We start from the raw sequence: 13385 nt of genomic DNA, 5'->3' as shown, positions 1-13385 counted from the left end.
GATCCGAACTCAGTGGGGTTACTAACCCTGACAAATATAATTCGTTCTCCGTGAATAGTGGTCTTTCATAAGTAATGAAACTTCTTGAATATTTGAGTTTCAGGTTTTTACTGACGCAATTGTGCCTAAATTAAGGTATAAATTGGCTCAAGACTCACAATGAAGACCCGTTGTCCTCTCACGACACAGCCTTAACGTTTTGAGAACGAATTTTATTGTTAAGTTCCACTCGATCATTTATCATCTTATTCTTCTACGGTCTCTTTGACATATCAAAATACTCAATCACACATTCCTTAATTACTCGAAACCAGACGATTCAAAATGCGCTGAAAAAAAACACTTTCCTTTCTTTTGAATGCAGTGTCTTAATCCTTTCATGATACGCACGCACGCTATTAAATACGTCGTTGGGTGGCTTCGTCCACCCTGCAATTTTTGCGCCCAGAAATGGTTTCCTTTTTTCTTGATAAGTTAGTTTCACGAGTAACTGCTTCAGCAGCCCGGCATATACATGACTCATCTTCGATCATTGATAAACATTCGCCGCGATCGTTCATGGAGTTTTACGATGCTCCCGCAATCAGACAATTCATTTCAGGTCGCGAAATTGATTAGTTTCCATTCACTTCTTGACACTTTTCCTCCCAACTGTCTATGAAGTATTTAGAAACCAGCTCTTTGAATCTAAGGTAAATAAAGAATGAGAGAAAATGTTCAGTTACAACATACTCTTCAACTTAATCCTCGTAATCGGAATTTGATGATTGATGGAAGATTTCAGTGGAAACCATTGTTCGGGTTTCAATCTAAAGATGAAGGAGTCAGTAAAATGTTTTTAAATGAGATATCTTTCACTATTTACTTTCCCAAGCTAAGCGCATTCTTGTTTTTTCTTTTTTTATGGCGGTGTCCTTTGAACCTGACTAATCGTATTACGAATTCTTTGAAAGCGAAGTTTTCAAAGGCAAAACAATATCGTATTTTCTCTATAAAGTCTGCCTCGAAGATTTAATTAAAATTTCACATTGTGACATGTTGACAGCACAGACAAAAAAAAATTGGTTTTGTCTTATCTCCAAAAAAATCTCGCGGCATGTAAAAAGAGGGATACAAGTTGCAACAGGCAACAGTTTTGGAAATTGCCAGACTTTCATCAGAACGAGACCAAAAAGTACTCGATTGGAATACTCTTCGAATTTGACTTGACTAAGTTGAAAGGTAGAAGTCCATCTCCCTTCACGTCATTTGCATGCAAATGTCTACAAACTCCGTAATAGATTAAAATACCATCGCCAGACAGTTTCTATCTAGGAGGTGTAAACTACTCTCTGTATTGAATTCAAGCCTTAACATTCGTTAATAAATTGAATACATCGGCAGACAGTTTCCATCTGGGAAGTGTACACTACTCTCTGTATTCAATTCAAGGCTTAACACTTGTTAATAAATTGGATACACCGTCCGACAGTTTCTATCTGGGAGGTGTAAACTACCCTCTGTATTAAATTCAAGGCTTAACATTCGTTAATAAATTGAATACATCCTCCGACAGTTTCTATCTGGGAGGTGTAAACTACCCTCTGTATTAAATTCAAGGCTTAACATTCGTTAATAAATCGAATACATCCTCCGACAGTTTCTATCTGGGAGGTGTAAACTACTCCGTGTGTTAAATTCAAGTCTTAACATTCGTTAATTAATTGCATACATTCATAATCTATTGCTTACTTTTCCATAGGACAGAGTGGACTAGAACATCCAGGAAGAGTTTTTTCCTTTAAAAAGTTGAGAGAAAGAAAACTTTAGAGTTTGAAAAAATCAGTCTTTCTGAAAAAAGACACGATGTGCCATATCCCAGTCGCTTGCAAGTAGCAACCTTCAAAGTGATCAACCACATTCCCACTAATAAGAGGGCGACGAATTTCCTAGAAATTATACACTCAGCGCCAAATCAACGTGTTCTCCAACGTGTTTTGCAGCCTAGCCCGTAGACTTTCACTACATAAATTCTGATGCAAAACAACACTTTGGTAAATTAACGAACTGATGACGAAGACACACCTCGTAAGTTATTATTGTGCACACAACGATTATCACCTAAATTCGAACGTCTTTCAAGATAACTCACACATGCACGTGTTAATAATTAAAAAAACTTTTCAGTTTTGCAGATTGTATTTTAAGAGGAAACTTTACTGACAGGGACATTAGGGTTGGTGAAAGTACGGTATTCTCCTGACATACGAAATGTTTAGCTTCCCTTTCTGTAGCATGCTTGGTACTGACGTTCTTAACGAACAAGTTACGGAGTGATCGATTCCGTTATGCTTGGCTAGTGGGCACTGGAATTTGCGATTTTCTTTTCCTGATGTTTCTGTATTTGTTGCTGAGGTTTCTTTGCTATCGGGAAAGGGGAAAAAATCTATACACCATACAAAACCCAAAATAATTTTGATAAATCTTAACTAGAAATCACCTCTCCTTGATATAACACTCGCACAAAGTAAGAGTTATCCTGAAAAAAAGAAGTGGAGAAAAATCATAAGAACAAACGACCCGCTAACATTTCTTTTCTTCATATACCAGCTATACCGTTAAAAATCAACGCGGGTGGTTTATATTTTGTTTTCTATTGGGCGGGTGGGGAAAGGGGGAGGGAATTTGTTAGTAAAACCATGTAGAACTTCTTTTCGGATGGTCGAAGTGAGAAACTTCCTGGAAAGGACTATTGTAGGTGACAGTTACTGACATTTTGATAAACTGGGTGGAGGTCATTGTCAAAGTCAAGTAAGTGTCTGTCTGTCCAGTATTTTAAATTTGGCTTGTGAAACTGATTGGTCAGTTTTTCTAAGATGCTCATGGATGTAGGACTCAAATATCATACGAGACTGCTGACTTTAAGTACGTTGAGAAGGTTAGGTCGTTCTGTTCCGGTCGTTTGTTAGATTAATGTCATAAATAAGTCGTTTGTATGCTGCCGGTAGCTACCACGTGTTACGCGACAAAATGCTATAGCTTCTGAACTGACTTTACAAGTGACATGACATTACCTTATCTCTGTATAGCTCAAAAGTCAGGTCAGCGGCGAAGTCAGGCCATTTGTTGTCAAAGATACCAAGTGCTAACAAAAGCGCTGCTACAGATGTATCGTGAACTGAATACAACATCATCTTGTACGAACTGAAGGATCAAGAAGAAAAACATTATTTCTAGTTACTACCTAGACATATCACGTCAAAATATAAGGAGGTGCTCTCTTATCAAAAAGAAAGGATAGCATATTTCTCAATTTTTCGCCAAAGGCGAAGTGAATTCTGTCCAATGATCATAAAGACCACCCTTGCTTAGACAAAGTAAAGGGCATTATCACTTGGGTGCGATTGGTTTCGACGCGTCACATGACTGAACATGCCCAGTGATACTCCTCAAGTGACATCACCCAATCTTTAAATCTTACGCCCACTGCGATGAAAGTCTTCTTTAAATTTGATTCACGATAGGACAACATTTTATTAGTTTTAAAGCAATCGGATTGCAGCTGCGCGTGCATACCCATGAGGTTGAGACTTCAGTGAAAATTTAAGGTGGGGAAACCGCAAAAACACAGGAACAGTAATCGGTCCACACAAGGAGTTTCCTCTCACTTCGGAAGGCTCGACAAACACTGGCACTGATTGTAACAATAAAACTCTAATTTACTATAAAGGGGGTAAGTTTCTAAAGAAACTGTGATGCTGGGTAGGTGGGAGAGCAGAACTGGATAATTTAGCATTATCAACTGGGTTGATACCGTAAATTGGCCACCGTAAAGAGTTTTAAAGCTGACGTTTCGAGCGTTAGTCCTTTGCCATTCGCTGACGAAGGGCTAACGCTCGAAACGTCTGCTTTAAATCTCTTTACAGTGGCCAACTGACATTATCAAACCAATTGATAATACTAAATTATGTAATTTATTATATTCTACAAAACTAAAAAATTTGAAATTCTCTCTCAGGTACTATATGTATCACTGGCTTAAAAAGCATTTCAAGCCTTTAGGATTGGAAAATGTCCATAGGATTTCTTATAAAACGTAATTCTGGATGATAATGAAACTATGTTAAAAAAAAAATAATAATAATTTGTACCTTTGCCCACCAATTTTTTTAAAAAAATTGTCTGTCATTTCTTCCAAAAATACTCCTATAGCTACTGAAAGGTACTCCTTCCTGTCAAAGACAAGTTAGCAGTATAAACAATACTGATTACTTCAAATAAACAATGTAACAATCAATTGAATGTCAAAGGTAACCCTGGATTGATTGGCTCATACAACGGGTGCAAAATCTTCACTGATCAAATTCAAAACGAAAACCAGTTACACCTCGCTACCCTTGTGTATTCCGTTGCTTCAGACAGTTTACCTGTTTTGGCCTCACAGCATGGAAAGGGTTGAAATTTTTCCTCTGCTCTAATCAGTATTTATAATAGTTTGGTTAAGGTTTTATGACATTCAAAGAGAACTCTAAACAATGTGTTAATTTTTTTAAGGGAAGCAAAAAACTAGCCATTTTCATATTTGAAGGATGGCCGTACATTTTCTTGATACAATTTAATTTGTTTCTGAAGAATTTTTAAGTAGTGTGTGTACTTGACAAAATAAACTGAGCTATTAGAGCTTACATTTCTCTCTCATCTAATTATAAACTGTCTATTTTAGTTTTCAATAACTTTTGCAACCAATCAAAAAATGTAAATATATCACATGTGCACCAAAAAAATGAGTAAAATGTACTAAAATAATTAGAGAAGTGCAAAGAGTCTAACAGAGTTGTACAGCATCACCAAAACAGTGGAAAATAGACTATGAAAAAATAGTAAAATATTGCTGAGGAAATGGAGGTAGTTATAATTCATTCAAAAATGTGGAGAGAAAGGCACTCATGTTAGACTTAGAGATGGCAAGATTTAAAACTAAATTTTATTGTTTACCTTATATTTTCCATTCCACATTGTGTTACAAGAAAGACTTGTACTGCTTGTTCTTCTATTAAAGTCAAATTCTGTAGAATGTTCTGAGGAACTTCCATGTTGTGAGCCTAAAAGAAACCAACAATGATATATGCATAGCCTGTGAAATTTCCTCGAATTTGGGTTACCTACCCCTCCCCTAACTCAACATTAACCTTAACTTGTTGTCAATTGACTGTTGTTGAGTTAGGGGAGGGGTGGGTGGGCAGTTGCCCAGATACTGATATTGATCCGAAAATTCAATAAAAGAATAATGTGTGGAGGAAGTGAAGTACATTTAGCCAGCCCTTTATTAATGTGTCCTTGACTGGCTCAACCTTTTTTTGAAAAAACTTTGCCTTGTCAGCTTTATCGTAATTGGTAACTTGAGCATGCTTTTAAGGTACAAACAATTTGAAGGGAACAAGGTGCAAGAGATGCATGACACTTGAGAAATGCCTTACAGGATGTTAGTACAATCATGGGTGCAAACCAGTTCCACTGTTATTCAGTCTTAATAAGTAACAAATAAATAAACATGACTTGACAAAAGAGAATTAAAAAGAATGGAAAATTATAAAAAAGAAAAGAAAGCAAGAAAATGGCAAATAGGGGGAGTCATAAATCCATTTGACCTTTTTATGTGCAAGAGTAGAGATTCCCCTGGAGCTCTTATATGCTTTTCTATTTCAAGTTTTCATAAGCACTGATGCAGAACCTCATTTAGTGTGAGCTAGTATTGACTTTTTACCAAGAATTTTAAGCAAGTTACTCACCAACATAGTGACAACAATATCTCGTAAGTGGACAGACACTGCAGGCTTTAAATCCTCATAATTCAAATTCAAAACTTCTCCAATCTGTTTCTGCCTGGTATAGAATCCTTCCAAAGCATCTTTCCCCTGAGCAACAGTGTATTTAAGCCAATTCTTTAAAAATCTGCAGTAATTTATATTTGGGTACAAGATCTCCCTTTCTTCATCTTCTGTGTGCATGGTGACAGGGCCTGCAAGTTTGGTTCATCAAATAAATTAGGTAACAAAATAGAAAAATAGTCACATTGTTTTGACAAAGGGAGGGAGATGAAGTTGCCAAGTTGTTATAAACAGTTCTTGAATCCAGATCAAGATGTCTGCTTATTTACCCCTTACTGCAAAAGCTTGTTCTAGTTTGTGATGCATAGGCAACATTTCATTATTTAATACTAAACTCCTTTTGGAAGGAATGTTTCTACAAGTATATTATTGGTTAAGCATTGTGGGACTTGTTAGTTAAGTGTTTTTCTGCAAAACACAATGATTCTGAATGATTATTCAGAATCATTATGTTTTGCAGAGAAAATTTTAATTTAAGTCAGCAGCACTGTATGTCAAGGACTACAAACGATAAAATAATTTGTGATGGACTTTTTCAGGTGCCCACTTTATAGAGCTTTGCACTATAGGAACAAAAAGTATGAGTTCATAAAGTTGCATGAATTTAATATCAATATATAATATTGCTGATATTAATCAAAAAGACTCCAAATCACCTTTAAAACCCTCTTTTCCAAACATTCCTGCTAACACACATCTTGCAGAATCCACAGTCCTTTGTATATTGGATGTACGAATACTGAAAAAATGTCACAAATCAACCCTTTCATCAATAAGAGTGACTGGCATTTTATTTCTCTTAAGGTTACTTCTCACCTTCACAGGCATCCTTCGGTAAAAAATTGTATGTGTTTTAGTTTTGGTAAAATCCTAGAAAACTAAATATCAAAAGAAAGCTTAATAACTGCTGATTACGATAAAAACACAATTTAAGCAAATTTTCTTTTCAGGAAGTGTCAGGAGCTGGTAAGGCATGAAATGACCGAAGGTTCTTCTATTGAATTTATTGGGTATCAGATGTAGGAGCAAGAGCAAAATGGCTGCACAGTCTAATATTCACAAGGCATCAATAAACAGAAGTGTGTCAGGCTTTTTCGATATTGTGATTGGTTTTTTAGATATTGGCATCTGAAGTTGGAGTAGCTAAAAATATGCAAGGCGCGTTGCCTAAATGGACACCATGGACAAATATTTCAAATATCAAAATTTCTGGACAGACTTTCATTTGTTATTATTCCTAGAAAGTTTTGGCAAAATTTGACAAAAATCAGCCAAATCTACATACGCTATAAATTCACTCAAAGTGGTTGTACTCCTTCCAAAATTAAATGCGAGATTTTAGCTCATTAAGGTTCACAAACAACTCAACGTCAATGATGATGGATTAAGATTTCCTGGGAAAATTAACCCATTGCAGAAACATTTTTAAATCTTGATCGCTTAGAAGAGCATTAAGGAGGATGACACAATAATGAGCAAAGTTGCCAGAGGCTAAGGCAAAACCCATGGCAAAGATGGAAAAACCACAAAATGTGCTGAGGAACAAGACAATGAATCAACACACAGCTTTTAAAATTATGATTCGAGGCCATTGATAATGTTTTAGTATCAAGGCTGGTACTTACATAAAGAAAAGGAAACCTCATTTTTAACACTATGTAAGGCAAACTTTGGTGACTGATGGCAACTTCTTTGTTCGAAGTCTGGACATTAGCATGGAGTTCTGCCATTACTAGACACTTTCACAAAGGAATTTTTTTTTTCTTTTCTTAACAGAATGGTACTCTTTCTTTCTTCTTTGGGCCTGTTTTTTGTTCTTGTTTTACCAAAACAAACAAAGAGCTTCCTTGTGTTAATTTTGTAAAGTGCACAATGTAAACAAAATATGGAAATAACATAAAAATGAGCTCTGAGATGAGCAGTTGCTGCAAAAATTTGGATTTGGGATTTTCCCAGGTCTGATATTATGACACCTTCCTGATTTATTAACTTTTATTTGAAAATACATATTTCTTTATATCTAAGGTACTTTTAAATATTTCAGAAATTTTTTATGGAACATTAGGCTGAATGTTTGAATTCAGTTTAGTCAAATATAAGAAAAATCAATTTTTGGGCCTCCGAAGGTGGGAAGTAACCTTAAGCTTACAATATCATTCCTGACTCAAACATAAGTTCACAAGAATAAAAGAAATGATCACAAACTAAAGAAGCTCTTGATTGTTGGACAAAGTCTTGTTATCGGCCCCTTAGCAAGAGTATACTATAAAGAATAGTAAGGGGAATGAGCACACTAATGTTATGATGATTTTACCTTTAAAAAAAGGGTTAAGTAAAAATGATATTATTTATTTGGTGCTGTATTCCCTGTTTATGGAGAAAATTCTCTAAAGCTGATTTTTAACCCATGGAAGAAACAATGTCAAATACTTCTATCCAACAAAATATTAATACTCACAACATTTCTTGAGGATTACAGGTTTCTTGTACAAATTTAAGATCATCTATGTATAGCTTGCCACATTTTTTTCCCAGTTCATACATTTGTTGCTGACCTACTTTAGTAAGCTGACCAACTGGACTTCCTCCCTAAAAAAAGGGAGAAAAATGAAACATTTCTGTTATAAGGAATTGAGTATAATTAGGAAAGTGAGAGGTTTTATCCATGCAAGTGGTTATTGTAACATAGTACACGTTTGCATCCATTACATTGCTACCAAATGTTCTCAGGTTGATAGGTTTTACCACATTTTGCTAGGTAAAGGTGCTTTGCAAGGGACTCTGCTTAGACCTTTGGCTATTGCTGCAAGCTGGCAGGTTGGCAACCATAAAGACTACAGCTCTTTGAGAAGCAGGTCACACGCCATAAGCCACATGCTGCCATTCATAACCCTGACAAGATTTTGGCAAATTAGTTATCAGGTGGCCATGATATGGATACCAAATGATAGCAATAACAGCACTCTAACTACCATCACAAAAACCCTTTGGAGTTTGTGTATTTAAGCAACTCAGTTTTTAAGTTGCATTTCAATAGGTCACAGATCATTTTTAGCATGTTACAGTTAATTCTTTAATCCTTGTAATAATGGATCCTCATTCTCCAGTTGATTAAGTCAGTTGATGAACCAGAAGGGTTTCACATTGTTTAAGTAGCATGAAGTGAATATGAACTATAGGTAATGCTGTTCCCCCCCAACAGAATGCAGGGTTACCCCGGCTAAATATTTTGTCAGCTGTTCTTAAGAGTTGACTTAGTACTTATTCAGACTTTTCTTGGCTTAAAACAAATATACATTACTACATCTACCAACAATTGCTTCCTACACTTCGATACTACGGCTAAACAACACTACAGTATGACCAACACGCCTGAACTACTTACTACAGGTGCCTACGATTACTTGCGTAGAAACTCGGAATGGAGTGCCTACTGCAAAAACACACTGGCCCAGTCAGGCTTCAAACCCGGACCATCCGATCTGTGGTCTGAAGTTCAGCCCACAAACTTGAAGGCCACCGCATTTCATTGCAGTTACATTCTACAAGAGGGCAATTAAATTTCTCGATTCACAAGGAATTTCTAGAGCAACTGCAGAATACCTGGCTACTCATTTACATGTCATTGAATAAGAATAGCGTCTATTGTGTTAGGCCTCGATCTTCAAAGCCTCCCGACACATGTAAGTGAGGCAGACCAAAGTGGCCGGGTATTCTGAAGTTTAGCTGAATTGGGAGCAACTGCAGAATACTCGGCCACTCCTTTACATGTCATTGAATAAGAATAGCGTCTATTGTGTTAGGCCTCGATCTTCAAAGCCTCCCTCATCTTCAAATTAGCAGAAAGCTTTATACTACCTTGAGCAATTTTTTCATCTGGCGATCGTCGTATTTAGAGAAGGGTTTAGGACCTCCAGACAAGTGTTTAAGCTCGTAATCAATGTTCGTGTGCGGAAGGGCTCCCATCAAAAGTTCTGCATTCCACGTCACCGGCTCTAACTCTTTACAAGGCGCCTGAAAAATTGGCGTTCTGGCACCATGTCGGAAGGCAATTTGAACCAAGACCAACTCTAGGTTTGAGTTTACTGAACCATTTTTTGAACCTTCTGTTATATCCTTGGATAATTTTAAAATACCACCAGCGGCCAGTGAAAAAGTGGAAAGCCGGAAAACCTTACTTATGGCGGCCATCTTGATCACCTGAAGGTGATGTGACCCGTGAGTGAGTCACGCCAAATAGGGGGACGAGGATTAGTTTCCAGGTTCTTTCGACTTCGTTGGCCACTCCACTACTTCTACGGCGAAGAAGGGATTTACAAGGCGAAAATAATTTCATCCAGTAGAATTTTCAGTTTCTTATCCTGGGTTAACCATAATTATTAAGCCGTTAGACTTAATGTGTAACACAAGGACATAGCAATAGAGTCGGGCCCAAGCCCCTAGACGAAGTTTAAAATGAACTCTGAGAAGGCCCCAAACATATTTATGCTAAGGAACACAAACGTTATCACTGTTATTATCACTCTGGAGGGTATTTACAAAATTAAAACTGAAAAAAATGACAACAAAACAGTCAGAACACACGCGAGCGTTTACAAGTTACAAATGGCCTTTATTTTCGAGGTCCTTTTTGTAAACCACTTTTTAGTGAAAAAGTTTCCTCATTAAAGATTGTCATTATTATTATTTATTATTTCCCGGCTATGAAAATATATCAAGCGAAGCTGACTAGTTACACTGATTCTCGCCATTAGAACTTTCAAACATACGAAAGGAAAAGTCGATAAAAGTTTGAACCTACTTATCAGGGGCGGATCCAAGAATTTCTCAAAGGGGGGGTTGTACACTATTCTAATAACCTTTAACGCCAATGATGTGGAAGTCGAGTGACGGCCCCGTGCCTCTAGCGCAAGGGGACTGGAGCCATGCTCCTCCCCTCCCCTCCCCTCCCCCCTCCCCCCCCCCCACGCAAAAAAAAGTTTCCGATTTTTCCATCTAAAGCGCCATTTACAGAATTCCTGAGACTTGAAAAGCGTTGTGTAGGTATTATACAAAATCTGGGGTTTATCTTATTTTTCAACAATAATCCCAAAAATGAAAGTGCACGATTGAAAGGAACAGCAGTATCAAAAATAGTTATTTGTCGTTTCTCTAAATACCTGGTTAATCAAAGAACGTAGCCTTAAAGAGTCTCCTAGGATGAGCTTTTACAAAGGCCTCGCATATCTCGTCTACCTCGAATCTCTCAGGGTAATGCACAGCAATAATGGCGAGATCTGAAAAGCTCTCTTCATATATCATTGATCTGGTGCTCGTCTTGATCCATTTCATGAGTGAAGGGATCACTCGGCTTCCGCAATACTGATTGGTAGGGTACATGCAATGAGAAGAAGACGATGGATGTTTGGAAAAGCATCCTTGTCACACGCGCCAAGTGCGAGTAGAAGATTGCTTGGAAGTCCCTTCTCTGCTGACTGCCACATAATTTGCCATCTTCGCAGCTCATTTCAAAGGGATTTGGGAAATGGAAGGTCATTCTCCCAGAACAACATGCCTTCTGTTGCTTCAGATAGCTTCAGGGTTTTATTAACTATGATAGAGGGTAATAGATAAAGCAAGTGACGGGCGTGGCGATCTTCGTCAGAAAATCGGTCTTGCATTTGAATAATCAGAGAATCAAGAAGTGGAATAGCCACAGATTTTTTGTAATGATAAATTGGACTACAGCTGGGAATGTTTGAGCGATTCCTCTGTATGCGTGTCTTCCTGGAAATATAGCTTCAACAATTCCCAGTTTTTCAGCAAGGTCTAATATTTGTTTGTACTAAACTTGAAAGTCGCTGTCAATGTTTTTTCTAACGGACTTGATGTTTCCAATTACTTCGTCAGCCATCATGTAAGCTTCAAAAATATCTCGATCCCGTTTCTGCAGCTTTGATGCAACAGTTTTGACTTCATCATGAGTATTCCTGGTCGCAATAAAAACCACTACGGTCTGGAATGACAACAAAGAGGCTTTCAGTCCCTGGGCTTTTGTGATAGTATCTTTGTCCCAATTCCAGCTTCAAGTAGACGATTTCAAGTTTGGGTACTCGTACGGGGAAATAAAAGCATCCAGAAAGGTGACTAGGAGCTCGTACATTTCCTGGAAAAAATCTAGGCACGTGTGTCTCCACCCAGCGTGTCTTCCATAGACCTGGAAGCTTGCTGTAAGAATTCTCAGGCAGGTATTCTTTCCGAGTCAACGCAAACAGCTGTTGTCGCTTGGGCTGTTATTTAAAAATAGATATGCCTCGTTAATCTGACCTATCAAATTTCGCACTTCCGACAGTTTGCATGATGTTGCGATGGAGAGGTTCAGGCAGTGAGCATAGCAATGTGTGAAAAGAGCTAACGGATTGATCTCTTTTATCTTGGCCTGCACTCCTTCCTTTCCACTTCGCATAACGGAAGCTCCATCATATGCCTGACCACGGATGTTGCTGGGATCTAAAGAAATAGATGGATCAGAGAGAGATTCCAAAATCTTTCTTGAAATCATGGTGGCATTTCGTTCCAAATGCATGAAATTAATCAGGCATTCTTTGATATGAGGATCGTTTGGCGAAGACTGGTCCACAAACCTCAAGCATAAAGATAAGATCTCCTGGTTTGAGTGTGGATCAGTGCTCTTGTCAGCTATGATCGTGAAAGGAAGGTCCTTAGTCCTTAGCTCTGCTGTAAGCCTTTCCTTAATTTTTGACGCATACACGTTTCGCAAAATGTACATTACCTTTTATAACTTGACAAGCAGTCGAATGGTAGAAGTAGAAAAACTTTGTAAGAAGATTTTATTTATAATTAATTTAAGAAGAATAAAACAAATAACAAGAGACAAATGCTCCTCAAAGGGGGGGTTGCAACCCCCTCAACCCCTCCCCTGGATCCGCCTCTGCTTATACATTTACCAAACAGGCAGTTTGGCATAATTGGCCGAAATTGAAATTGAAAACCGAAAAGCTTACATGCACGGAAGAAAACCGAAAAGCTTACATACATGGAAGCTTTTCTTAAAAGAAACGGACGGGTAAGAGTGTCCGAACAAGCACTTTTCTTTACATGTGCGGCCGAGCAATCCTCTAAGTAGAGTGTATATCAAGCTTTGTTCACTTTTATGAGTTACAATGGCGCGAATTTTCTTTGATTTCTTTCACTTAAGCTGTCATGAGAGTGATAAAAAAAGAATTCTTAATCTCTTAGAGAAAGTAAGTCGTTTCGAGTTCTTTGTATCTCAGTGGTTGAACTTTAAACAACGGCGCTCGAACCCTATGGTCTGGGGTGCGATTGTTTTTGAGAAACTCGCATATGTCATTGTCATATGTCGGGATAAACGGATAACATCTTCCTCAATTACACGACCGAGCTCGAGAAAATCATGAACATGGAACACCAAGAATATTTCGGAATATTGTAAGACATCCTGGAGTAACAAAATGTTGTAATAGCTATGAGAAAAATATGTTAAATTAGATCAATTAC

At 37.6% G+C, this 13385-nt stretch overlaps 1 protein-coding gene and 1 pseudogene across 1 annotated transcript; both read right to left on the bottom strand.

Moving 5' to 3' along the window:
• Positions 1-191: 191 nt before the first annotated feature.
• Positions 192-10086, bottom strand: LOC113668343 (lysophosphatidic acid phosphatase type 6). The gene is made up of 10 exons (XM_027184233.2): positions 9726-10086; positions 8326-8456; positions 6524-6606; positions 5769-5998; positions 4975-5081; positions 4131-4211; positions 3054-3183; positions 2480-2518; positions 1732-1778; positions 192-687 (listed from the first exon to the last, which is right to left on the bottom strand). Exons 1-10 carry the CDS (start codon positions 10056-10058, stop codon positions 615-617), a joined length of 1254 nt encoding a protein of 417 aa, XP_027040034.2. The 5' UTR covers positions 10059-10086; the 3' UTR covers positions 192-614.
• An 805-nt stretch (positions 10087-10891) lies between these two features.
• On the bottom strand, positions 10892-12636 carry LOC149049917 (52 kDa repressor of the inhibitor of the protein kinase-like; annotated as a pseudogene).
• Positions 12637-13385: the final 749 nt, after the last annotated feature.

This window comes from Pocillopora damicornis, chromosome 2, assembly GCF_964200805.1.
Source record: "Pocillopora damicornis chromosome 2, jaPocDami1.2, whole genome shotgun sequence".
NCBI lineage: Eukaryota > Metazoa > Cnidaria > Anthozoa > Scleractinia > Pocilloporidae > Pocillopora > Pocillopora damicornis.
The sequence above is the reverse complement of the archived record's forward strand: the minus strand, read 5'-3'. Positions and strand labels throughout refer to the sequence as shown.

Bases quoted from the DNA above. Each gene is read 5' to 3' on its own strand.
- LOC113668343 (XM_027184233.2), bottom strand. From the start codon at position 10,058: ATGGCCGCCATAAGTAAGGTTTTCCGGCTTTCCACTTTTTCACTGGCC. The intron at 8,457-9,725 runs GTAGTATAAAGC...CCCTTTTTTTAG, and splicing joins AGATGAAAAAATTGCTCAAG to GGAGGAAGTCCAGTTGGTCA. The intron at 3,184-4,130 runs GTACAAATTATT...TTGATCCTTCAG, and splicing joins AAAAAAATTGGTGGGCAAAG to TTCGTACAAGATGATGTTGT.